This window comes from Saccopteryx leptura, chromosome 3 (assembly GCF_036850995.1).
Source record: "Saccopteryx leptura isolate mSacLep1 chromosome 3, mSacLep1_pri_phased_curated, whole genome shotgun sequence".
Classification (NCBI taxonomy): Eukaryota; Metazoa; Chordata; class Mammalia; order Chiroptera; family Emballonuridae; genus Saccopteryx; species Saccopteryx leptura.
Window position 1 is genome coordinate 234,552,257 of NC_089505.1, and position 26,711 is coordinate 234,578,967.

Consider the following 26,711-nt stretch of genomic DNA (forward strand, 5'->3'; position numbering starts at 1 on the left):
ATTAATGCCGTACTTAGCATTAAAACTACTGATATTTGGTTCAACCCTGAAGGGTACCCTAATCTTATTTGTGGAGGATTTCTCTTGGCTGTGTCACCCTCCACAGAAGGTGCAAGATCGTACAACAGTACACTTTTCCTTTGCCTTGATGTAATTTTCATTCAACTCTTCTTCCATTACAGGTTGCCAATTTGGCCTGTTCCATCTCCAACAATGAGGAAGGCGTGAAATTAGTCCGCATGGCCGCCACCCAGATCGACAGTCTCTGTCCCCAGGTAAGCATCACTCACTCTATTTCAAAAGCTCGCTGGTGACCTGATACTCGAGACCTTCCACACTCCAGCCCTCCTGTTACTCCTGGCCTTGCCCTCTTTCCTCTCTCTGGAACATGCTATCCAACATCTATGAGTTATTTTAAGTCCCAACTTTACAAAAAAAAAAAAAATCGAACTATTCTAGTCTCTTCAGAATCACTGTGGCAATTATTGTCTTTTTTCCACTCATATTGGCTTTGTTTTATTGGTTTTGAGGTGTTGTTTAAACACTCTATATCTATTTATCTTGTTTCAACAACTAAATTACGAGCTTGCGCATGCAGAACAAGACTTACGTTTCTGCCACGTCTGTAAGCAGGACTTGTCCAGAAAATACTTTTGGAAACCTGATGCTAATTACTGTATCTGAAAAGATAAGGAAAACAAAGCAAACAGAAATAAATGGTGGTTGATAACCTACTTCATCATTCGTGTTTTTGATTATCCTTCTGGACACTACAAACCCAATTACTATATTCCCCATGTATAGGATGTACCTTTTCTGGAAAAATTTGGGGTCTAAAAACTGAGTGCATCTTATACAGTGGTTGTAGATTTTTTACTTGCATTCCCCACTTTTTCGTGCTTGTTTTTACGGTCATTGTTGAAGACAGTGATTTGTCATCAGACACCAATAAATACAAGCTAATGGATGAGAGTTTTGACAGTGATGAGGAGTTGTATGAATTTTATGATGAATAAAACTTAAGTTTAATAACTTTATATAATACATTTTTTTTTCAAATTTGGTGCATTCGATGAAATTAAGGTGCATCTTATACATGGGAGCGTCTTATACATGGGGATATATGGTATCTGAAGAAGCTACATGGTCCAGGGTTCCCACATGGTATGTTGAAGTGTTTCCATACATCCCCCCAAATTGTCTCTATCAAATAGGTCATCAACGCCGCTCTTACCCTGGCTGCCCGGCCACAGAGCAAAGTTGCTCAGGACAACATGGACGTCTTCAAAGACCAGTGGGAGAAGCAGGTCCGGGTGTTGACAGAGGCTGTGGATGATATCACCTCAGTGGATGATTTTCTCTCTGTCTCAGGTAATCAGAAACAGGCCCGAGAAGGCAGCTGAAAGGGGAGGACAGGATGAGATAAGGGATCATTTGTAAGTGTCCTGGGTCTGGGTTTCAAGTGCTCTTGGAGCTCTGAGCTTTCACTCATCACTGCAGATGTGACCAGAAACCCTCTTGAAAATTTTTCTTTGGTGCGTACATTATTTCAAGATACTAGTTATAGCATTAGGGAGGGAAACACAACTTTCTGACAAAGATATTAGGAGCCCAAAAAGATTATTTAAGAAGACTTAGGTCCCTTTCTTGTTCATTTTTTTTATTGTTGTGTTTTGTTTTGTTTGAAACAGGATAGTTTCTGATGCATCTGTATCACCCATTTGAAAAAAGTATGGGATAGGTTAATTCAAATTTCAGATAGGTGACTATGGTTTATGTTTAAATACCGAAAAAGAAAATACGCTGTTCCAATTTGGCTGTTGTTTTAGTAACAAATGGCTGGGTTTGCCATAAGCCAGGAAGAAATACTAGCCACAGAATGAGCCCATGAGAAGGCACTTGGGAGCTGTAGCGGCTTTGAGCACTTATCTATGAGGTTGTTTAAGGGAGTGAGGGAAAGCAAATAGAACCTAGTCATTGAAATTGTAACTTTCTTATTAGTAAATGAAGTTAGACTGGAGGGTGTTAGTGCATTTGAATAATCATGTAGTCATTCTGATCTTTTTTCTTTTTTTTTTTTTTCTGAAGTTGGAAATGGGGAGGCAATCAGACAGACTCCCCCATGCTCCCGACTGGGATCCAGCTGGCATGCCCACCAGGGGGCAATGCTCTGCCCATCTGGGGTGTTGCTCTGTTGCAACCAGAGCCATTCTAGCGCCTGAGGCAGAGGCAATGGAGCCATCCTCAGCACCTGGGCCAACTTTGCTTCAACGGAACCTTGGCTGCGGGAGGGGAAGAGAGAGACAGAGAGGAAGGAGAGGGGGAGGGGTGGAGAAGCAGAAGGGCACTTCTCCTGTGTGCCCTGGCCGGGAATCGATCCTGGGATTCCTTCATGCCAGGCTGATGCTCTACCACTGAGCCAACCGGCCAGGGCTCATTCTGATCTTTTAACAGAACTCATCAGCACCATGGTGAAACAGGGCAACCAGCCAGCCAGCAAATGGGCCTTTCTCCAAACACATTTGGCTCAGTTCACATAGAAGAGTGTGTGTGGGAGGGGTGGGGGAAGAGGTCACAGGAAACATTGGCCTCCAATGTGAGGTATTCAGATAATCAAGTGACCCTTGAAAATTTCAAATTGATCCTGTGTTGATTCTACCTACAGTTGTGTAGAACTCACACCTGTCAACTCAGTCAACAATAGCCCTGACCAGGCTATCTTTGTTCTTGGCCTCTGAGGCCTGAGAGGGAGAGGTCGCAGCACTGCTGGTGGGGACCAGCAGCCAGGGCCTCTCTCTGCAACAGTGTGGGAGAGATTTCTTGGGGAGGCTTATTGTGTTTGGGGATTTTTCCTAGCTGCAGTCTTTCCTTCTCATGAAGAAACAGAAAAGAAATTCCCACCAGGGGATTCTGTTGAAAGCTTTGTGACAGCAGCATAGTCAAATCTATAGATCTGATGGATAATCAAAAAGCCAACTTTGAAGCCATGGAGGATGAGACAAGGCAGATGGGAAAAGCAAGCTAACACATGCTCAGTGTCTATAACTTGACCGACTCTGCTGTTGGCTTATGTTCTTGCCAAAATTCTGTAACATAGGTAGTGGTATTCTAAGCCTTCCTTGAGAAAATGAAGTCTTTGAGAGGGTAGGTAACTGGGACAGAAGGTATTAGTATGCGGATTATCTCTTTTCAGAAGCTACAAGGTTCTCTCTAAGTCAGGGGTCCCCAAACTACGGCCCGTGGTCCACATGTGGCCCCCTGAGGCCATTTATCCGGCCCCCACCGCACTTCCAGAAGGGGCACCTCTTTCATTGGTGGTCACTGTACTGTATGTGGCGGCGCTGCAAAGCACGGTGTCGCTCATGTACAGTACTACTTCTGGTGACGTGGGACAGTCTTGTTACGGCTCCAGAAGCATGTCATATCACTTGTTAGAGCTAGCAGTGACAAATATGGAACCAGAAATTGACCATCTCATTAGCCAAAAGCAGGCCTAAAGTTCCCATTGAAATACTGGTCAGTTTGTTGATTTAAATTTACTTGTTCTTTATTTTATTTGTTGTTGTTTTTTTTTGTTGTTGTTTTGTTTTCATTTTTTTGAAGCTGGAAACAGGGAGAGACAGTCAGACAGACTCCCGCATGCGCCCGACCAGGATCCACCCAGCACGCCCACCATGGGGCGACGCTCTGCCCACCAGGGGGTGATGCTCTGCCCATCCTGGGCGTCGCCATGTTGCGACCAGAGCCACTCTAGCGCCTGAGGCAGAGGCCACAGAGCCATCCCCAGCGCCCGGGCCATCCTTGCTCCAATGGAGCCTTGGCTGCGGGAGGGGAAGAGAGAGACAGAGAGGAAAGTGCGGCGGAGGGGTGGAGAAGCAAATGGGCGCTTCTCCTGTGTGCCCTGGCCGGGAATCGAACCCGGGTCCTCCACGCTAGGCCGACGCTCTACCGCTGAGCCAACCGGCCAGGGCTTGTTCTTTATTTTAAATATTGTATTTGTTCCCGTTTTGGTTTTTTTTACTTTAAAATAAGATATGTGCAGTGTGCATAAGGATTTTTCATAGTTTTTTTTTACAGTCCGGCCCTCCAACGGTCTGAGGGACAGTGAACTGGCCCCATGTAAAAAGTTTGGGGACCCCTGCTCTAAGTCAAGCTAAACAGGAAGTTTCCTGTGGCCCTTCCCCCCTCCTTGCTGCTCCCCTCTACCTCTGGTATCCTTATTCCTCTCTTCCCCTTCAGAAATCTGTCCTGTTCTTCATTCCCAAGGTTCACTATTTTTTTTTTCTGATTTATAAAATCAGCTATTCATTTAAATAAACTCATACTTACGGTTTGTCTAATAAAGAACCCAATATGTTGTCATTCTTGGGATTTTTGCTTTGCTGATGGCCAAGTCCTTACATAAAATATATGCCCAAGAAATGTGTGTCTCATCAGGAGCTTAGAAACTGTTTGGATTTGTATAGTAGGGGATAGAAGGGTGGCCAACAATATTCAGTATCTTTCTAGTATGCAGTCATTTTTGTCAGGATGACTCCAGGGGCCTGCAGGAAGAAGCAAGGAGTCTCCCTACCCAGGCTCAGATCTCACAGAGCAATCCTAATAGCCCTGGGGAATCTTACTCTGCCTCTTTCCTCCCCCTCCCGGGCCCCTCCCCCCCTCCCCCTCAGTCTTCAAATGAGTAGAAAATACCCATGCATTACCTTTTCCAAAGAGGAAGGCTTTCAGAACTTCAGACTTTCCCAACTTCTCCTTTTCTTTAAATGCATGTACAGAAATTTTTGAGGGTGGAGAGAAAACAAGATGAGCAGGTCTTATCTCAGACTTTTTCAGTAGTTTTCAAGCTTTTCTTAATTTTCTCCTGCCAGCCCTCCTCTATGCCACTTTTCTCCCCGCCATTCCTTTGTGCCTCTCATTATTACCAGCAACAAGAAAAGGCTTTGGCTTCCGCTGATAACACGGTGCAGTCCAAGCCCAGTGGTCTCAGGGCCGCAGTGTGCCATGACAGGAAAATGAACAGGTGCTGTCAGGAGCCTGTCGCAGCGGGCCTGCTGGAGCATGTCTTCGGAGACGGCAGGCACCTTTCCACCGTTGGGCTTGACAAATAATGACACATCCCGTTCTCGCCTGCTGGTAGGCTGTGGACACAGCCCTGATGGTTGGGCAAACTACCTCTCCTCTCCTCTCCAAGCTGGAGCCAAAACGTTTTCATTTGTAAATTGCAAGTTTGGCCCAGGAGATATTTTGAAATGGTATTAATGACATTTTAGGTATCAGTTTCTTCTTAAGGGATTATCTATCCTGGTAGGAAACGCTATTTAAAAAACAATGAAAAAGAGCCTAGTGTTAAAAGGATGATAGTTTTCTGTGTTTTGTTTTGTTTCAGCTACCTGAACTTGTGTGTCTGAGTACTCAATTTGTCTATTTGAAATGCAACAAGTTTGGGTTGCAGTGATGCTAGCTATTAACATTACAGGAGCAAAACCAATTTTGAGATGTGGCCCAGGCTCATAAAGAAGTGCAATGGCTGTGTTAGAGCACTTAAACTCTCCCACTGGGCAGAAACTACAATTCTAATAATGTTATAAAATGAGCATCTTGACATTAACCATGTGACAGTTTAATTCTTGGGTCTGGCTCACAAAATAGCAGGCATGTAAGATCTGAAAAAGCTATTAACTCAATGCCATAATATATAAAAGTTTTGTTCATTTTTTTTCTTTGACTCCAGGGTCTTCAGTTTTTTTTCTCTTTAAAAATTCACATAGTGAACTTTGTTTTTGAATTTTGAAACAATAGCTCGAGGTTTATAATCAAGTAGCTTGATCACCAATGATTTTTTTTTGTAATAAAATTGTATCTTTTCTGAAAGAGTCGAGTTGCAAAAATTCAAGGATGTTTATTACAAAATCTGTTACAGTAAAGCGTTTTATGATGTGTTTAAAATACCACGCTACATATCCAGGTGTAATATCCAAAGCACTTGAGCAGTTCTTCCTAGCAGTATAATCATCTCCGGAACACACATGCTTTTTGTTGCTCCTTTCACTTCTGTAGTCTTGTCTAGTTGAAACAGCATCCCTCTCTATTCTTGCCTAATGAATTCTTTTTCTTGAAAACTACGTGAGGATCAAAATATATATCTGCTTGTCTCTTTTGAATGGAGGAGTTTATTCACTATTTCTTCTTTGATGGTCTCTTGTGTGTAAGGCACTGTCAGGAATGCAAATGTGGTGGCAGGAATGCAAATGTGGTGGCAATGTGGATTGTATTCAAATAATTCATTGCCCTTCTTGCTAGATAACAGACCAGTGTGATCAAAACCTATGAGCCCCGGCATAAAGGTGTAGGGAGCAGGAAGGGAGAAACTGTTACAAGGGGTTCAGCCGACCATATTTACACCAAGTATTGTTTTGTGATAAAATTTTATGTTTATATAAACATATATAGCTCTTTCAAAAAAAAAATTGTTGGGCCTGACCAGGTGGTGGCGCAGTGGATAGAGCATCAGACTGAGATGCGGAGATCCCAGGTTCAAGACCCTGAGGTCGCCAGCTTGAGTGCAGGCTCACTTGGTTTGAGTAAAGCTCACCAGTTTGGACCCAAGGTCGCTGGCTCGAGCAAGGGGTTACTCAGTCTGCTGTAGGCCCACAGTCAAGGCACATATGAGAAAGCAATCAATGAACAACTAAGGAGCCGCAACGAAAAACTATTGATTGATGTGTCTCATCTCTCTCTGTTCCTGTCTGTCTGTCCCTATCTATCCCTCTCTCTGATTCTCTCTCTGTTAAAAAATAAATAAATAAAAATAAAATAAATTGTTGGTACTTAGATTAATAAAATACAAGTCTCTTTAAGAACATTCTTTATCATCAGAACATATATACATGTGTGTATCTATATGTATATATGTATCAGTATGTGTGTGTGTATATACATGTGTGTATGTAGCAGTACAACCACTGTGAGAGAGTTGATTTTTTTTCCATGAAAGGGGTACCTGTAGCCTGACCTGGTGGTGATGCAGTGGATAGAGCGTAGGACTGGGATGCGGAAGGACCCAGGTTTGAGACCCCGAGTCGCCAGCTTGAGTGCGGGCTCATCTGGTTTGAACGAGGCTCACCAGCTTGGTCCCAAGGTCGCTGGCTCCAGCAAGGGGTTGCTCGGTCTGCTGAAGGCCCGCGGTCAAGGCACATGTGAGAAAGCAATCAATGAACAACTAAGGTGTTGCAACGCGCAATGAAAAACTAATGACTGATGCTTCTCATCTCTCTCCATTCCTGTCTGTCTGTCCCTGTCTATCCCTCTCTCTGACTCACTCTGTCTCTGTAAAAAAAAAAAAAAAAAAAAAAAAAAGGGGTACTGTAATAGGAGAAAGTTGGGAGATACTGAGTGAACTACAGTATCTTAACATTTCCAAAAAATGTTGATTGAGAAAACTGAGCCAATACTTTATTCACAGGATTTGATTAACCTGATTACCAGTGAACAAATTAGCTGATGATTTGACTAATTAACAGCAGTTTTGAATTTCATGTATTTTTAACTTCTGCAGGCCTCCTTTAAATATGTATAGTTATATATACAAAAGCATATTCTTTTTCTTGCTCCTTAATTAAACTAATTACATGTTTCTAGTTTGGAAAATGAAATTTTTTTTAAAACTATCATTTTATTTTAATAGATTGGGTCATAAGTGGGTTGCTTAATTTTTTAAAAAATTAACTCCAGAGAGATTAGTATCTAATATAATTAACAGATTCTTGTTTTGCATTCAATTCCAAAATTCCATCTTTAAACTATGCATAAAGAAGCAGTAGCTATGCCTATTCATACACGTGCTTATTAAAAGACAGTGGCAGCTGGGTGACAGCTTTTGGCCTGGAGATCTTCTCAGTAGTTACTTACTTTCAAGGATTGGGGAGTATTTTAATTGTCTGGAAGTATCCAGCAGGACAAGAGAGGCCTGTTTCTATCAAACTTTGGTATTTAAAATCCTGTCCTTTTAGGTGAGTTTGCATGATGTACAGTAATCCAAGATCTTATAAAAGGGGTGGTTTTCAGAAGTTTCTTAATCAAAATGAAAACTGTTACGTCTACATTCTCACAATTGTTATTCTCTTAGAAATATATCAGCATGCAGAAGTACTACTTCTTGTAATTTTAAGGTATCTGAATATTAAAATTAAAAGATTTCATTTAACTTTTTCTCATTTCTATCTGAAATGAAAGAACTGCAGAATGTAGAAATCAGAAATTTGTAATGGTTGAGTGAGGAAATCATATGAAGCCAAAATGGATATTCCTTGATGAAAAGTATACTTTGCAGTTTTTACTAAATGTTCTATAAGAACAAATATTCTCTCTGAGTGATGGTGTAATAAAAGTACATTGGAAAATCTGCTAATACTCTTCCATTTCTTCTTTGGGAATTTTAAAATATGAACTGGCTCTATAAAATTCTTAAAGTTGTAAACATTTATTTTAATTCTTTATTAACTATTCATTGAGATTGGCAGTTATATTTTTTAAAAGGTACCAGACTATTTGGGACTATTTCCATACTTGTTCTATTTACCTGTTTGGTGTGTGGATGTGTTTCCAGGTTTTTTTCTTTCCTCAAATGAAAAATACTAAACTTTTTGAACCTTTCCTTAGTATTCTGTTTCTAAAGAATGTGCAAGGGACATACATCATTACAAATCTCACTTTGGACATGGGAAATACTAAATTGCATACTAATCTACAAGTGCAGATTGTGTGTTTTCTCTATGATATTAGAGAGTACAGCCTCTCATCCTGCCTGCCTGCTTGGATTCTGTTTTGGGCAATGGCAGAAAAGTGATCACTGATCTTGACACTAGTCTGAAGGAACCAGCACAAGACCGGATTGTATTTTAACTGTGGAGAACTCTAAGACCATCTTCACATAATCAGTTTTTTACATTGCATGTACTTTGTGCATGATATGACATTAGAAGACTCACTGGATAATATTTGCTCATTCTGTAGTTTCCCCTAAATGGTCCTTATTAAAAATATGATCAAACAAACATGCACCCAAAGCTGGTTATGTCTAGAAAAAAATCTCTAGTCCTGTGATGGTGAACCTTTTTATAAAAACCGCCCACTTTTGCAGTGTTGGTCAACCTGGTCCTTCCCCGCCCAGGGGTGTTCCAGCTTTCATGATGGGGTAGGGGAGCAACTAAATGGTGCTGTGACTGGCCCGACATGAATGCTGGAACGCCCACTAGTGGGCGGGAGGGACCAGGTTGACGGTTGACCAGCACTGCAAAAGTGGGCGGTTCTTGGCCCTGGCTGGTTGGCTCAGCGGTAGAGCGTCGGCCTGGCGTGCGGGGAACCCGGGTTCGATTCCCGGCCAGGGCACATAGGAAAAGCGCCCATTTGTTTCTCCACCCCCCTCCCCTCCTTCCTCTCTGTCTCTCTCTTCCCCTCCCGCAGCCAAGGCTCCATTGGAGCAAAGATGGCCCGGGCGCTGGGGATGGCTCCTTGGCCTCTGCCCCAGGCGCTAGAGTAGCTCTGGTCACAGTAGAGCGACCCCCCGGAGGGGCAGAGCATCGCCCCTGGTGGGTGTGCCGGGTGGATCCCGGTCGGGCACATGCGGGAATCTGTCTGTCTCTCCCCGTTTCCAGCTTCAGAAAAATACAAAAAATAAATAAATAAATAAATAAAAAAGTGGGCGGCTATATAAAAAGGTTTGCCATCACGGCTGTAGTCACTTCCAGAAATGTTCCTGCTTAGCCAGTCAACTTTGCATTGGGTGTTGCAACCCACTTTTAAATGGCTTTTCTGTGCAATAGATCTCAAACATTGAACAAAGGAAGGCATATTCTTTAAGTTAGTGGTCCTCAAAGTATGGTCCCTGCACCAGAAACATTAGCATCAGGTGGGTACTTGATAGAAATGTAATTTCTTAGTCTCTACCCCAGAACAAACCAAAAACCCTGGGAAGGATGCCTAGCAGTCCATGTGATTCTGTAAGTCCTCAGGCTGGTGCTCAAGTTTGAGAACCACAATTGTTATTATAAATGATGTCCTTTAAATATCATTCTGTGTCGTTTGGCATATATTAACATGTGCAAGATGATGGGTCATGATAGTTGAGGAATCTTAGATTGGTTATTAAGGGACTGAGTGATGTAAAATCACATAAATGTACACGTTTTTCCACCCCCAGAAAACCATATCTTGGAGGATGTGAACAAGTGTGTAATAGCCCTTCAGGAAGGGGACGTGGACACTCTAGACCGCACTGCAGGGGCCATCAGGGGCCGGGCAGCCCGAGTCATACACATCATCAATGCTGAGATGGAGAACTATGAAGCTGGTGTTTATACTGAGAAGGTGCTGGAAGCCACAAAACTGCTCTCTGAGACAGGTAAACAGGGATATTAGATTTGACCAAAATGTCAATATGTGATTAATTTCCATATTTGAATATATGAATTTGTTTCATTGTTTTCCATAGGCCTTTATGCAATTATATTACACATGGAAGGGAACTGTTTTTGTTTCTTGAGTTTAAATTTGTATAACTTTAGCAGAATGATTTTATTGCTTTGCACGTATATATGACTTTGTAGTTTCCATATATAACCTCATTTGATTCTCGCAAGGACCTTATGAAGTAGAAAAATAACAAAAATTATTTCCGATTACAAATGCAAACATGGAGGTTTGAATCAGTTAAGAGATAGAAAAGTTTTATGAAGCTAGATAATAGTGGAGATGTGATTGAAACTTGGAATCTTGAACTTGAAATCCATTTCTAGTCTGTTTCTTTTTCTTTTTTTTTTTTTAGTGAGTGAGAGAGACAGGAAGAGAGAGAGATGAGAAGCATCAACTCTTAGTTGTAGTACTTCAGTTGTTCATTGACTGTCTGCACATGGGCTTTGGAACCCACTGGGCTTTTCAAAAGTAGATGTGTCTTTTAAAGGTCAGATACAGCAGTATTCTAAGATTGGAATGTTAGAAACAGGCTTCCTTCTACAAGGCACATGTTGTTTACAAAGATATTTGTAGATAATTTGTTCATCTGGAATACCAAGAAAAAAAGAAGTAAACAGAGACATTGGCTGCTTTCTGTGAAATATAAGCAGAATGGGAATAGTGTAATATCACAAAATAAAAAGCATAACCAGAGATTGTTGCTCTTGAGAATTCTCACAGATTAAGAATTAGAAATAACAATAATGATAATAAGATCTACTTGCTTTTTAATTAGCTGAAATTCAGCACTGTTTTCTTTCAAATAGGCTTGCCCTGTGCATAGAGTAGAGCAACACAGCAAGCCAAACAGTATTTCTTTCCTTGCTTGGGAGACTTAATAGGCATATAGCTTTCCAATTGAAGGAATTTTCTTTCACCATTTAGGGGACCCTCTCACTTTTCTGTGGTTCTCAGTTCCTGGCCCATTAGCTCCATTTTTCACAAAGTCTCAGCTTCACAGAACATATCTGACGTATCGCAGCACTGTCTGGGTGTGACACTAAGAAAGTGTCTGAGGAGGATGGAACACATGGAGGCAGGATTCTCAGTTCATACCTGCTCATGACTGGTCGGAATAGTAATTGGAACAGAAGAAAGATGCAGAGCATATGGCAAAATTATCTGTGATTTCTGTACACACAAAGATTTTAGGCATTGTTCAGAAGAAGTGGTGCCCATTAAGGCAAAATTTATTTAAACTCCAGGATAGTATGTTTAGTTGATTGAGATATTTTAACATAATTTTTACCAAAGTCTTGAAATGTATATAATTTTCTGATTCATTTCTTGCTTTCTTTCTTTTCTTTTCTTTTTTTTTTAACTAAAAAGGAAAATCAGTGAAACAGAGCAATCTATTCTAGGTGGTTGTTGCTAATCAAGATTTTGCTTTTATTTATTAATTTTCAGAGCCTTTAAAATCCTCATTCTAGCCCTGCCTTACAGTGATTGAATACTCTGGGAACTTAACTGAAGTCACCTTCCTGATTATGTTGTCCATATTTAATTCTTCATTGAACAGATAAGATGAGCAAGATATTTAGATATAGTCTATTCTTCAGGGTCTATTGAAGATAACAAGGAAATGAAACAGGTAGAAGTCATTGACATAAACAGCTTATACACAACTATAGTAGAAAATACAAGAATACATGTCAAGGAAAAGTAGATGTTAGTGGGCTAAGAACTAGAATTTACAAGGTATATGAATTATTTTGCTTCTGTTAACAATTGGTCTCTTTTCTAAACAAGAACAGAATTGGTTCTTTATAACTAGAGATGTTGTTAAAGAAGTGAAACAAAAATATTAGCTTTTAACTCATTGGTTTTTAATTAGAATTGTTGGAGAATGTACTAGACACATTGAATTTGAGGAGGACCATAGGATCAGACCTATGAATCACAACCTGTGATTATGGTTGTGCAGAGTTTTGTTGAAAAAAAAATATATATGTTGTATATATTTATAAAATGTATTTATTTCTAAAATGTATTTTTTTCTAAAAATAAAGTCTATATTATTTCCCACTTGTCTGTTTCTGGCTGTGCTAAGGAGACATATGTCCTCAAAATAAAAACTCTTATGACTCTTACTAATGCCCAAGTTTCTACCTTTAGGCTAATGTTTTGTTCCCAATTAAAAAAAAAAAATCTTATAGCTACATTGATTTGGTTACTTTTTTAAATATGATCCTATCAAAGTTTGTCCTGAGAGTACATCTTATTTTGAAGAGAGAAGACAGGCACATTGCTCAAGGATGGACAGTGCTAGGAAAAAGGATGCGGAAAATGGAAAGGGGTTCAGGACACAGAAGACAGAATGTCATGTTTTCTTTTGCCTTGTGATAGCCTACAAGGCTCTGACTAGTTCTCTCTGAGTTGTTAGAGTCAAGACCCTAAGGTAGAAGTTCTCAGCCTTTGTCCTATTGACATTTTAGCCTGAGGAATTCTTTCTTGGGGGAGTGGAGCTGTCCTGCACCTTATAGCATGCTTAGCAGTATGTCTGTCCTCCCCCCACTAGATGCTTGTAGAAACTTCTCCTTTCACCTCCCTAAGTTGTGACAACCAAGTGTCTCTGTGTATTGCCACATGTCCTTGGCAGATAATAACCCCATTGAAAATAACTGCCTTAAGGGAAAGAAATATCCCCAAATAAGGCCAAGTTCAAATAAACCAAAATGGAGCCCAGATGTTGTGGTCACTGAGTATGGTTAAGGAATGGAGTAAAGTACAGTATAGCCTGACCTATGGTGGTACAGTGGAGAAAGTGTAGACCGTGAATGTTGGGATCACAGGTTCAAAACCCTAGACTTGGCTGGTCAAGAGACATAGTGAGAAGAAATTACTACCAGTTGATGTTTCCCACTCTTCCCTTCCCTTCCCCTCCCCTCTCTTCTCGCTCTCTCTCTCTCTCCTTTCCTCTCTAAATTCAATAAATAAAATCTTTTTTAAAAAGGGTATAGTTCAAAGGAAGAATCTTAAAAAATGGTGAAACTCTACTAGACCAGACTTGGCTGCTAAAGAAGTTTGTATACACAGGCCAGACCCCACTTAGACGTGATGCAGGGTGGGTCTCTGTTGAGAAACTCCCACTTGACCGCCCGACAGCCTTGGTTGAGTAGCTAGAAACTGAGAGAGACCTAAAGGGTGATAAAACAGTCTGTACTTTATTTTCCATGAATTATTTTACTTCCTCAGTAAAGACAAAAGAGTGCTTTTTGTGTTCATATGAATGCTGAGTTAAATTTGAGGAAATAATGTTTATGGATTATGATGATGCTAAAATTCAAGGGCAACAATGTATTAATAAATTACTTGTTTATTTTTTATAAAACTAATCTAGGCTTACACATACCCAATAAACTCGATTTACATCAGCCCTACTACATGCTTACCTATTTGGTGGGCTCTTCAGTAAAACCTGAATTATAACAAATTGTCCACAGCTTGGTAGTAAGTGCACGCTTGACCAGACTCATCCTCAGAAGTCTCATTTACGAAGTCCGGTTGCTGCAGGAGGCTGAGAGGGACACCCAGTGGTATCATATTTAGATATGTAAAGAATAACTCATTCTTCACTGAACAGAGTATATTGAAATGTCAGTTTTTAAATTTGATAGTTTGATGCACGTGTGTGGCAATGTGAATGCGATCAGGTTGTGAGATCTTTGAGACTCTGCCAGCAGTTCCTTCTTCAGAGGGGACAGAGGAAAGAAGAAGTGGAAAAAATACAGTATTTTTAAATAAGATTATATATTATTAAGCACTGCGTATATGGAAATTATAATCCTATTATTTTGAACTACACGTGGGCCAAACAGATGGTATAATTTTTTTATTAAGACTTTATGTTTTTGAGAACAGTTTAATGCTCACAGAATAACTGAAGGGAAAATACAGATATTCCCCATATATTACTTGATTGCACATATGCATGGTGTCCACCCCTGTTAAGGACATCCCCACTAATGTGGTACATTTGTTACAAATGATGAACGTCCAGACATATCATAATCATCCCAAGTCCAGTTTAGAGTTAATGCTTGGTGTTGTATATTCTGTGGGTTTGACTAATGTGTAATGACATCTGTCCATCTTTATGTTTAATCATACAGTGTGTTTCTCACTGTCCTAAAAATACTCTGTATTCCATCTAATCATCCTTCTTCCCCTCCCAGCTCCCTGGCAACCACTGATCCTTTTACTGTCTCCATAGTTTTGCCATTTCTAGAATGTCATATAGTTGGAATCACTTAGTATGTAGCCTTTCCAGATTAGCTTTTCTTTCTTTCTTTTTTTTTAACTTAGTAAAACTTGTATAATTTTTACTTTTATGCTTCTGTAAAGTTTTCATAAAAATTAGAAAGCACCTGAACTGGAAATAGTAATGAGGAGTATCGTCTCATCTCAGTATAATGTAGTAGAATGAATTCAGGTTAGGAATCAGAAGAACTCAATTCTTTGACTTCTACCAGTTAACTGTGACCTTACACAAATTAGTTAATGCTGCTGGGCCTCAGCTTCTCATGTGTGGCCTGATGTCTTGTCATTCAAGACTGGTCAGTATTATTGATGCTGGAATGTATGCATCACTGTCTACTGGCTTCCTGGTAACTGCACTTAACATGAACAGTTGTTGCCCATGAATCTTCTGTAAAACACCTTCTGATCCATCAAGACAGGTGTATTTTTTATTCTTTAGACAAATATACCCATGCTGCTCCTACTCTCCTTCCTGTAATAGTCTTCATTTTCTCTTTCTCTACATCTCTGTTTTGAATTTTTCCTTTAAGAGGTAGCTCAAATCTCAGCTGAGGACAACAGGGACCACTCTCTATCAGTCTTTTGTCATTAAATATGTTCTCTTCAGTGTAAATAATCCACAACTAGATTGTCAGTTCCTAGAGGCAGGTGTTTCTGTAAGTGCTTGGGGCCTGGAACAGTGTTATTCTATAATTAGCATTTAATATGTATGTATTAAATAAATGAATACAAATAATTTGAATATTACTTTTTTTTTTTTATCAGTAGAGAGTATATCCACTAGCAGCCTTAGGCTTACAGCTCCAAGATTTCACAATAAATATGAATACTTCTTTCTTTCTTCTTTCTACATATTAAAAGGAAGCAATCTGCTTGGCCACTTGGAGATTACTAATTCCACTTGGACTGAGAGGATTTTTTTATTGTATGATTGCACAGGTCTAGGTGATCTGCCTATACATGTGACTGGATGTGTGGGTGCAGGCTGAAGGAAGATCATTATCAGAAGAAGATGGTAGGGACAGCTTATTTGGAAGACAGAAAATATTAGATATTATAGATAAAAAGGTCTGTTACAGTCTAAGTTCACTTCACCATAATAGACCTTGAAATTTGATTATGAAAGTCAAGGCTTTCAATAGAAGCTGTAATGACTGTGGTTTTGTCAGCCTAGACATCCTAATATACCATTATGTACTTTAATATGGCCCTTACTGTGGTGTAAAGTATTTCTCTCTGAAAAGTCGAAAGGATTATGCCATGGAGGAAAATGTCTTATGTATTGGTGGTTGTGATATTCATGGTGGTGGGAAGTCAGAAGTGTAGGAGGAATGAGAAGGAAATTTAATCCACTTCACAGCCCTTAAATAGGCATGGGTAGTTTATCATGAAGCCCTTTGTGTATGACTGAAACCTACATACTCTGGTATTGTAGGGATTTGGCTGATTTTTTTATTTATTTATTCATTTTAGAGAGGAGAGGGAGAGACAGAAAGAGAGAGAGAGAGAGAGGAGTGACAGAGAGAGAGAAGGGGGGAGCTGAAAGCATCAACTCCCATATGTGCCTTGACCAGGCAAGCCCAGGGTTTCGAACCGGCGACCTTAGCATTTCCAGGTCGATGTTTTATCCACTGCGCCACCACAGGTCAGGCATGGCTGATGGTTTTAAATATCTATATGTTATCCTGAAAGTGAATGCAAGGTTTCTGGCTCAGAAAAAAAACTTATTAATGACAATAACCTTGCCAGTTCCCCATGCTTCATTCTACTTCTCAAAGCACATGATGAGGGCAACTGGATTCTGCACATAAGGGGAGGTCCACACTGCAGGAGAGGAACCACTGCGATATGATTCTGGGAGCTCATGCAGGAACTGGTGCTCAGCTGCCCCTCTCCCCTCCTGAAAAGAGGAGAGAAACCTTTCCTCTTTAATATCAACTAACTCTCTCCAGGAAAGGTCCCCATGTGGTTACAACCCTTTGGGATATAAATGAATGGCTCATGGTTTTATCCCCTTTTGAAATGTGAATGTATTTTTTTGTGGGGGAGATAAACTGGAGACTTACAGGTTTATTTTACTATCTTAGGACTGTTATTGAGTCATCTTTTGAACAAGGTCACCAGTCAGAAAGCCCTGGTCATGAAGAAACATGGAAATATTCTGGCTTGTTTATAATTAATACGTTCTGCTAGAATTCAGACACGAGGGACCAAAGAACCCTCCAAGAAAATACAACTTAAGCAGAGAAAGTACACAATTTAGCCTGATAATAAAACTCTAAAATGGAAGTGGAGGTTGGATAGGGTGGACATAGGAAGGCTCACAGTTCCATATTTATGTGTCATAGGTTTAGCAACGTAGTGGGAGAAGCAGCACTTTTCCAGTGCCCAGTTGCCAAAGTAAAACTGAAAGGAAGACTGTGAATCTCTAGTTCTGCATGAATCATATCATAGATTCCAAAATCTGGGAATTGCAAAGGACATGCCTCTTTTTTGTCACTTCTGCAGCCTTAGGGACCAACATCCATGGTAGCAACAGTGGTGTGGAGGGAGGGCCTGCATAGTTCATCATCCTGTGGACACCATGAGTGCTGGTATCCACTGGGACTGGTGGGCAGGATGTATTCATTATGTACAACAGAGGTGGTGGTAAGTGCCCTTCACCTGGAATTTCTGCCAAGTCAGTGCAGGTGTTTAAAACAAAGATGGGAAGAATATGCTGACAATCACTTGTTTGGGAGCATATGTGACACGTCACTGGTGTATTCCAGAAATAGTTTGATTAGGAAAAATAAGAAAAATAACAGGTGGACATAAGAACCAGAGAAATTTTGTTTATTCTGGTCACTAATATCCCAAAATAACCACCGCACCTGGTTTATCTTTCCGGATTTTACCTGTTCCCTAGCACAGGCTGGTTTCATCCTTGTTGGTGATGTCTTATGCCACTCTGACTCCTGTGCCTCCATTGCTCTTTTTTTTTTTTTTTGTATTTTTCCAAAGCTGGAAATGGGGAGGCAGTCAGACAGACTCCCACATGCACCCAACTGGGATCCACCCAGCATGCCCACCAGGGGGCGATGCTCTGCCCATCTGGGGTGTTGCTCTGTTGCAACCAGAGCCATTCTAGCACCTGAGGCAGAGGCCATGGAGCCATCCTCAGTGCCCGGGTCAACTTTGCTCCATTGGAGCCTTGGCTGCGGTAGGGGAAGAGAGAGACAGAGAGGAAGGAGGAGGGGAGGGGTGGAGAAGCAGATGGGCACTTCTCCTGTGTGCCCTGGCTGGGAATCGAACCCAGGACTCCTGCATGCCAGGCTGATGCTCTACCACTGAGCCAACTGGCCAGGGCTGCCTCCATTGCTCTTATTCTCTGTGTCATTAATTAGGTACCTGCTATATACTGCCCTAAGTTGCAAACTCTTTTTGCTGTTTTGTCTGTCTTAATATATACTGCTCACAAACATTAGGGGATATTTCAAAAATGACTATGAAGTGATAAAATATCCCCTAAATTTTGTGAGCAGTATATATGAGTTCTATCTACCTTTCTAGCTAGGCTGTGTGTGTGTGTGTGTTACTTCCTACATAAATTTTAACCCTCTGATATTTACAACCACCTCTTCATTTCTTTTAACCTTGATTAGAGTTTAAGCTTAAAAATGTCTATTAATATAAATGGAAAACATAACTAACAGAGTAATACCTTATTTTGGTGGTTGTGTACTTTTTTTTTTTTTTTTTTCCAAAGTGAGAAGCAGGGGGGAGGCAGACAGACAGACTCCCACATGCGCCTGACCGGGATCCACTATGGGGTGATGCTCTGCCCATCTGAGACATTGTTCCATTGCAACCGGAGCCATTGTAGCATCTGAGACAGAGGGAGGCCATGGAGCCATCCTCAGCGCCCGGGCCAACTTTGTTCCAGTGGAGCCTTGGCTGCGGGAGGGGAAGAGAGAGACAGAGAGGAAGGAGAGGGGGAGGGGTGGAGAAGCAGATGGGCGCCTCTCCTGTGAGCCCTGTCCGAGAATTGAACCTGGGACTTCTACATGCCAGGCCAATGCTCTACAGGGTTATGTCCTTTTTTAAGATGACAAGTTTAATGATTAAAATCAGAATCTTTTAAATTATGTGAAATAAATGTTTAGCAGTTACTTTACTGCATTTTAATCATTGAAACCTCACAGATGCCAAATTGAACTGTATTTATCAAGCGTGGCTTCCAGAAACACTGTAAACTAAATAAGGCAGTTCAACTCTTTATTCCTTCCTTAAGAGTCAGAATTAAATGTGTCATCCTTTCTTTATAACTTATAAGCCATTTGCGATTATTTTTGAAATGCTTATTTTAAAATATAAGAAAACTTTCCAAGTAAGCATTTTCTTTCCCTGGGAACGGAATTTGTGTCTAGACAAGAGCAGATGGATGTTCCCTGATTCGCTCAGGGAAGTTATTGTGAATGGAATTTAGCAGAACTTTTTCCCTTTTTTCTAGGCGGTGTTTTTTCATCTTTTATCAAACAATTCAGCTCATGGGTTATGTATGGCCTTCTGGAACTTGATTTTAATGTTTGAAATGTACATTGTAATTTTCCAAACATGAATTTATGAAAATGGAAGCCTTTCAGAACTCCCACAGAGGGAGCAGATGACTGACTCTGATGAAACCACGGCCAGGAGTACGCACAGATGAAAGAATAGAACCAGGCAGAACGATGCTGAGAGTTGTCTGAGAGACAGGAAGAGTGGACAGTCACCAGGGAACAAGGAACAGATTAAGCTGGACTTTTTCCCCTGCTCTTGGCTTCCCTTTCTCAACATCTCCTAACTTGATTAAGAGCTATTGAGAGAAAGCACCGTAAAACCTAGTATATCATTGGTCTAGACATCACAATTTAAATTTAGAGAAAGTATTTAAATAGCATTCCTATGCTGTCTCTAGTGCATTTCAGAAAGCGTTTGAGAATACTCAAGATTCAAATCCAATAAATCAAATCAATTAATACACAGTAAAGTATTATAAATTTGAGGTAGAAGGGAAGTAGTTTTATAAGAATATTAGATTAAGCTGGGAAGTGTTTTGGAAAAATATTTTATTTGCGCTAGGGAAATTAGATTTTATTTATGTAGGTATGTATGTATTTATTTATTTATTTGGCAAAGTCTTTTTAAAGATTCTCTTTCCTCATGGACCTGGTTAGGTTATAATGGAATAGTGTCTAACACTGACCTTGATGACAATCAAAACAACAAGGAAAATTGAAAAACATTGGTTTAGATTATACTCTCCTTTACACTTTTCTTCTCTTACCTAGCATTCCAATTGGGGGCACTTGAATAAAATGCCTTAGCTGTGTCTGATAAAAACCATTTTGGGTAAACAAAGCATTATCTACAAAAACAACATCACACAGTACTTCCCTGCCATAAGGGGTGCTGGAATTGCCCCACAGTGTCTCTTCAAATTAATACTTTTTCTAGCTACTCTGATGATACCTAATTCTTTACCTAACTCCCAACTGTTAAAATGGAGGTATGATAACTATTTGTGGTGTGTTGGGGAGGAGTATAATGTACTAGTTCCTGCACTAGAATTGGCCACAATTCCTTCCTAATCCTTACATTTTATTCTCTTTCTAGATTTTTTCCAGATGTTCTCATTCTTATTTTTCTGTTTTCTATCAACACTTACTAGATTGGCTCTTTCTTTAGAATAAGCACTTTGTCTAGTTTCTCTTCTCTATCTGCAGTAATAAAGTTTTGTAAGGAACACATTTAAGAGAATATGTTGGTTGACAGTACCACCATGATTGGGTGACTCCTATGCAGATGGATATGCTAGCTTGGCCTTGGTGAACTGGTCAAGGATACAATAACACATTTTTCTCTATGCTTAGTGGTGAAGCTCCTGCTCAAGCAGTTCTGAAAGAATTCTGACGTCAGCTTTCTGAAAGATCCTTAGAGACCAAACCTAGAATGCTTGCAGATAACTTGGTTAATGACTCATAAACTCTTTAATATAATTACTGAACTAAATTGAAATGATGAGCAGAAAGAGACTTAGTATGTGTAATGTAATATAGCACATTTTGTCCCTGAAATACTTGATAGCAAATGAGTCCTTCCTAATATCCTTCTTTTTTTTTTTTTTTTTTTTTTTTTTTACTTTTCATTCCTCTCCCAACTGATTGAGTAGCTGTGCTGGAAGCATAATTGTTGGTCAAATAAGTTTGTAACTATGATATGATATATATGTTTGCTCGCTTATAGTTTGCATTGGTAGTGGGGAGTCAGGCTGTAAGCAGGCAGGGTCGTTATAGCCTAAGGCTTAATTTTAAGACTAAGCTTTTCCCCACATCCTTGACTGTTGCATGATAGGGGGTGGTGCACTCTTATGAGGAGTCCCATTATGCCTTAGATAAGTGACTTTGTATCAGAGACTTCCTTGTTCGTATATTGGATTAAAGGTTTTGATTTCTAGACTATAAAATGGGGCAGAGGAGCCCATGCTGAAGGACAACAGAGAAAGGCCATGTGGAGGAGAAGAGAAGCAGCCAAGATGGCTGATTGCTGAAAGAGAAGCCAGTTTGTGCAGAGAGAAGGAGATGGGGAACAGAGGTGAACAAGGCTGGTGAGGTGGAAACCTTTGATTCTAGGAAACTCAGTTAAGTCAGTGGCTTTGGGAGCCCTGAATGGAAAGGAAAGTGTTTTCCCATTGTGTGTATTTCTCGCCTGCCAGGTACAAGCTAGAATTTAAGCTAATGGCCCACCAGTTCTTGGCTCCATTGTTTCATTACCGTCTGTCCGAATCAAACCCGAACCTGCATGGGCCAGGCGGCTGTGATGGTGGCCGTGGCTACTGGCTTTACAATGATAAAGGCTTAATATGCAAATAAAAAATAAAAGATCATTTTTTTTCTGTTAAAAGTGACTCCTATCTGAAACAGTTGACATACAGAAATGTCAAGCAATCCTAATATAGTGTTCTAAGTCCTTTAATAATGCATGCATATTTAGGATGCTATAAAATTGTAAAGAACTGCCAATTTTGGGGTGTTTATGGATTAAGGAAGGCTTCACAGTGGCAGTCAATTCTAAACTAGATATTGAAGATTGAGGAGGAATTTACTTGGGCCAAAGAAAACGAAGTACATTGCAGTTTGAGAGAATAAACTGATCAGGGACATGTTAGAATAGTGTGGTATGTCTGTGTGTCATAGCAGAAGACACAGGAGTAATTTAGTCTAACTGGAACATTTGAATATATGTAGGAATAGATGGGGAGATAGAGATAGGAATTATAGGCAGGTGTCAGATGTTTGTTTGTATCTTGATAAAGAGAATGCAGTCTCTTCTGTACTAAAGGGAATTGTTGAAACACTTACAACTTGGCCTGGACCTTTCAAATAGTCATTCGGGGGCACTGGAGTTGGTTGGCATTCATTTCACTGCGTCTGGTTCACCTTGGATGTTGCTCTTATGGTTGTCAGCAGTCCTATTTACATCTTTAGTACAATGTTCATTCATTTTACTGACTCACCCTGTGCTCCAAAACTTCACCTCTGAAGTCTCGCAGGAGGATGTTGTCCAGATCTTTTTCACCTCCAATTTAGGATCTCAATTAACACTAGAATGAGATGACCTTGACTTTTATATGCATACTTAACTCTGATTTCATTACTTAAGGAATCTCATCATTCCATGGCCTATTTTGCATTCTGCATACAAAAGGATAGTTTAAACGTTTATTTCTAACTTTGATCACTCTTTCAGGACATAAGCTATTAAAAGCATTCCAGGATTTCTGATAAATAAAGGTAAAGAGGTATCTACATTTTTTTGGATGTAATTCAGAAAGTAGAAAGAAGCTTCTATTTATATAATATAATATACTATATCAGAAACTCTGTTCATGTATAATGTACAAATCACAAAGCAGTGCTGAGTTTTGTTCTAATTAGTGGGAAGAATCTGCCTCATATTTGAAGTAGTTTGAGACCTTTGCTATCTCAGTTTTACTTTGGGAGTATTTAAGTTTTCAGACCCCGTTAAAGTGTTAGAAGAATTCATAGTTCAGCTAGCATCTTAAGTTCTGTCAAGATGAATTGTTGCTCCATAGACTTTTGTTTTTCTGTCTTATTCTTTGAAATACAAAGATAAAACTGAAACAAAAAGAACAGCAATATAGAGAACAAAAGTATGTAGGTTAAAAAGCATTAACAATTAACCAAGCCCTAAATAAATATTGAATGCACTTTGAAAGTGAGCACAGAGAAAGATTTTCTTAAGAGTCAGACCCGAAGAAACCTTGACTTGTAGTAAGAAAAATAGGTATCTTGTCAGTTACAGTAAATAAAATAAAATTATATTGAGTTCAAGTTCAAGGTTTTACCAGCTTGTGGAATATAAGCTCATTGGAATATTAAGGCTAAATTGTACTATGAACCCCCATTTGGAAAGAAAGGAGTTTGAATCCTTTTTCCCACCATTTCCCCCTGGTAAGGTTGATGGTATTTTCCATCCCCATCTCTTCATAAAAGGGCCTTGTCTGCCTTTTCCGGCAATGCTGTATCATCAACACTGTTGAGCATACCAAGACCACATCCTCTTAAATCTCCCTAGAATGAGTCTGCAATTCATGCTGAAGTGAATAGAATGCCCTTTTCCAAGTTTAGTATTTCAGAGGAGCACTGGGTATGTGTTGGGCCCCAGAGCATCCATTATGAAAATGTTCCCTGTCGATTTTAGCTTTCCTCTCTCTTGAGCAGAATCAGGCCCAGAGGCAGGTGGAAAAGACAGTATGTCACCTCCTGCTTATTCCTCTTCTCCAACTCTTCTTCCGGGTGACCTTGCACCAAAACCCCTGAACCCTGCTCCCCCTTTAGACTCTATCGAAGGTGTCCACGCAACGAGAGAGATGTGCATGGAGCTCAAGTCTAGGAGCAGGGTACTCCCTAACCCAGCTTCCTAATCGGCAATCATTATGGTTGAATATTCAGCGTTTGATCCCAATCACAAGTTCTGAAGGAATTTCTCACTTAATACTATCATCAAATTAATTTTTATTATGTTCTGGGCCATGAGCTGGAACTTTATATTTTCCGAGCCGTATTCTATGTACAGCCTTGAGTATGATATGTTGATCTTTTTAAAAAATATTTGAATTATGAAAAGATTCAAAGATACAAAAGGAACAGACTAATAAAACTGATACCTCCTTCCACCCTGAGGTATAGCAAATATTAACATTTTGCCGTATCTGATTCACATTATTACTTTTTTTAGAGTTAAAATACACTTGAGGCTTCTTTAAGTCCTCTACATAATCCCACGTCTCTCTTTTCTCTCTCAAAGGTAATCACTATACTTAAGGTGGTATATATCCTTTTAAAACATGCATAATAAAAATGCATGTTGGTTTAAATTATATACAGTATCCTTTTGTGTAGTTTAAATTTTCTGACAGATGATATCTCTTTTCAGTTTGCTTTTCCCAGTCAAAACTTGAACCTCTGGATTTACTCACTTTAATATACTGGTTGTCCTGATACACAACTCTGTGAGTCCATTTTGACCCTTCCAGTGTTTTGTCTGTGAACCTGGAGTGAGCAGCTCACAGTGATTCTCTCCTGAATCCAGGGACTAAGAACAGAGCTTAGATTCAGCCTGTTGAAAGAGTTCCCAGTTATATTTACTCCCACATTTTATATAACTCTTCTTATTAACTCTTAGAACATACAACCTTAGAATATAGAAGAAGAAACAAATATAACCAGAGAATCACAAAGATATTCCCATGACTCCAATGTACTTGGCCCTGCTGATCAGTTTCTCTTTACAAGTCAGTTATTTGGCCGTGATCTAAATAATGTCCCAGTTCAGTATTTGGGACCCGATTGCTTCATTAGATTTTGTAAAAGTGTTTGCCAAAACAATATGTTTCTATTTTCACTCCATCTTTTGTCACTCCCCTTTTGTCTACATGCTCAATAAGATGGATATTACTTGGTTTTAGTCTGTTCACCCCTCCCAACAGGGATGAAATAGCTCATTGATTATATTGTAATTTTTCTAATTATTAGTGAAGTCAAGCATCTTAGTATATATTTATCCATAATATGTGATTTCTCTTTCTGAGAATTGCCTTTTCTAAACTTTCATCTGTTTTTATACTTTTTTTTCCTTATTGATTTGTAGGAGTGTTTATCTTATGTACAAGTGGGATTACTGATCCTTTATCAGTTATACAACAGGAACAAAAATATATGCTGCTAAATGCTACTGATGGTATCATATGAAAAACTGTGGATGGTCACAATGCCAGCTTAAACATACAATATGATGGAATTAATATTATTCAGAATTTTCCATTGAAAAATGAAGGGAATTTGTCATTTAATTTAAGAAAAGTACTTATGTGAAAATACCAAGTACCTACAATAAATGTTTTCATGCTTAAGGAGATCAATTTTAATTATCTAGATTATTTACTATAAAAGAGTTTATTTCTAACACAAATAGGTAGCTGAGGTGGCATGAGTTGAATGTGGTAGTTTTTAAAGATATGTTGTTTGGATTCATATTTGAGGCACTACAGCTGAAAATCCCCCAATTTCTTCTTTTATGTAAAAGCATTTCATAAGCCCAAATGAAAAATTAAAATAGTATAGGCAGCCAGTTTACTCATGGAAGGAAATTCACCCAGAGCATACTTCGGTTTGGATCATTTCTATTGAAAGAAGGGTTACTCTGTTTTCCTCTAACCCTCCTTTAAGAAAAGTTTGACTTTTCCTAGTAGAAATACATTTTTCTAGGAATGTTTTATCTTGAATACTCTGACCTTAGAGAGTAAAATGATTTATCAGGGTTCCTCACACTAGGGATTAAAATGGGTGTTAAAATGTCTACAGAGGATGAAAATAGTAAGTATAAAGACAAATCAGGCATAAAAGTTCAGAAATAGAAATAGATGAATGATGTTTCTATTTCGTTGTCCTTGTAAACAAAATGAATTGTGCTCTTGGCTTTCTTTTGCCATAAGAATTGATTGTTACAAGATAACAGCTGAGCAAATTGAATTACAATTTTTAAGAACCAGTGAAATCAGCATCATTTTCTTAAGTATTCCAGACAGTCTCCTGAGTTTACTTTTTCACAAACTTCCAGTGTGTATGTAGGTGTCCTACTTTAAAAAAAGAGGTGCCAACATATATACACATCTTCCTTCACATCCAAGTGGTCCTGGTAGAATGGAGTGATGAAATTCATCTGGGGGCCCACTCTTCTCTGCACGGGCTCTTTGCTGCAGTCTCATGGGATTTCCTTCTGTCCTCTTACACAGTCCTCCCACAAGCCTCCATCCCACAGCCATCCCCCTACCTCCAATGTTTCAAGTTCTGCATTTCAGATAAAAGTATTTCACTCACCCTCTACTATGACGTCATGTAGGTTAAGCCCTGCTACTTACCAGTTAGGACTTTAGCATCTGAAATTAGGTACATATTCATGGAAGCTTTCCAAGGACCGGTTGCCATCTGGTACCATTTGTATGCATTATCCTATTGAATTCTAAGGAAGGATCTTATTCCATTTTTTAGACAAGGAAACAGGTTTAGGAGGGTTAAGAAAATGTGGCCAAGGTTTCACAGCTAGTAACTAGCAGAAGTGGAACTCAGCTCAGGGTAGGATAATGAGAAATCTGTGCTTCAACACATTCTAAACGCTTCCCTGGGCAGGCTTCAAGCACTGGCTGTGTGAATACCATCACCACCATGCAGTCACGATTTGCTTCCTTGTTGCAGTGAGCAACACAAAGACCACAAAATTGGGTTCATCAGTTGACACATGGATCCCCTGAACTACTGGAATGCTCAGAGCCTGTCACCTCACCCAAGGGCTGGTTCAGGAAGCATGAGAAAGATTGCCTAACCCACTGCTTTTCACTT

The 26,711-nt window shown here is 39.6% G+C and overlaps 1 protein-coding gene and 1 non-coding gene across 5 annotated transcripts in view; one reads left to right on the forward strand and one right to left on the reverse strand.

Moving 5' to 3' along the window:
• CTNNA2 (catenin alpha 2) overlaps positions 1-26,711 on the forward strand; it is a 1,214,276-nt gene that overhangs the window by 1,110,794 nt on the left and 76,771 nt on the right. For all 4 annotated transcript variants that reach the window (XM_066377864.1, XM_066377865.1, XM_066377862.1 and 1 more), the window contains exons 10-12: positions 183-275; positions 1,215-1,371; positions 10,199-10,399. In XM_066377864.1, coding sequence (XP_066233961.1) covers positions 183-275; positions 1,215-1,371; positions 10,199-10,399 — 451 coding nt within the window. The remainder of the gene's footprint in view (positions 1-182; positions 276-1,214; positions 1,372-10,198; positions 10,400-26,711) is intronic.
• TRNAL-UAG (transfer RNA leucine (anticodon UAG)) lies at positions 3,898-3,971 on the reverse strand. Its single transcript has one exon. It is a non-coding gene; the product is annotated as a tRNA-Leu (tRNA).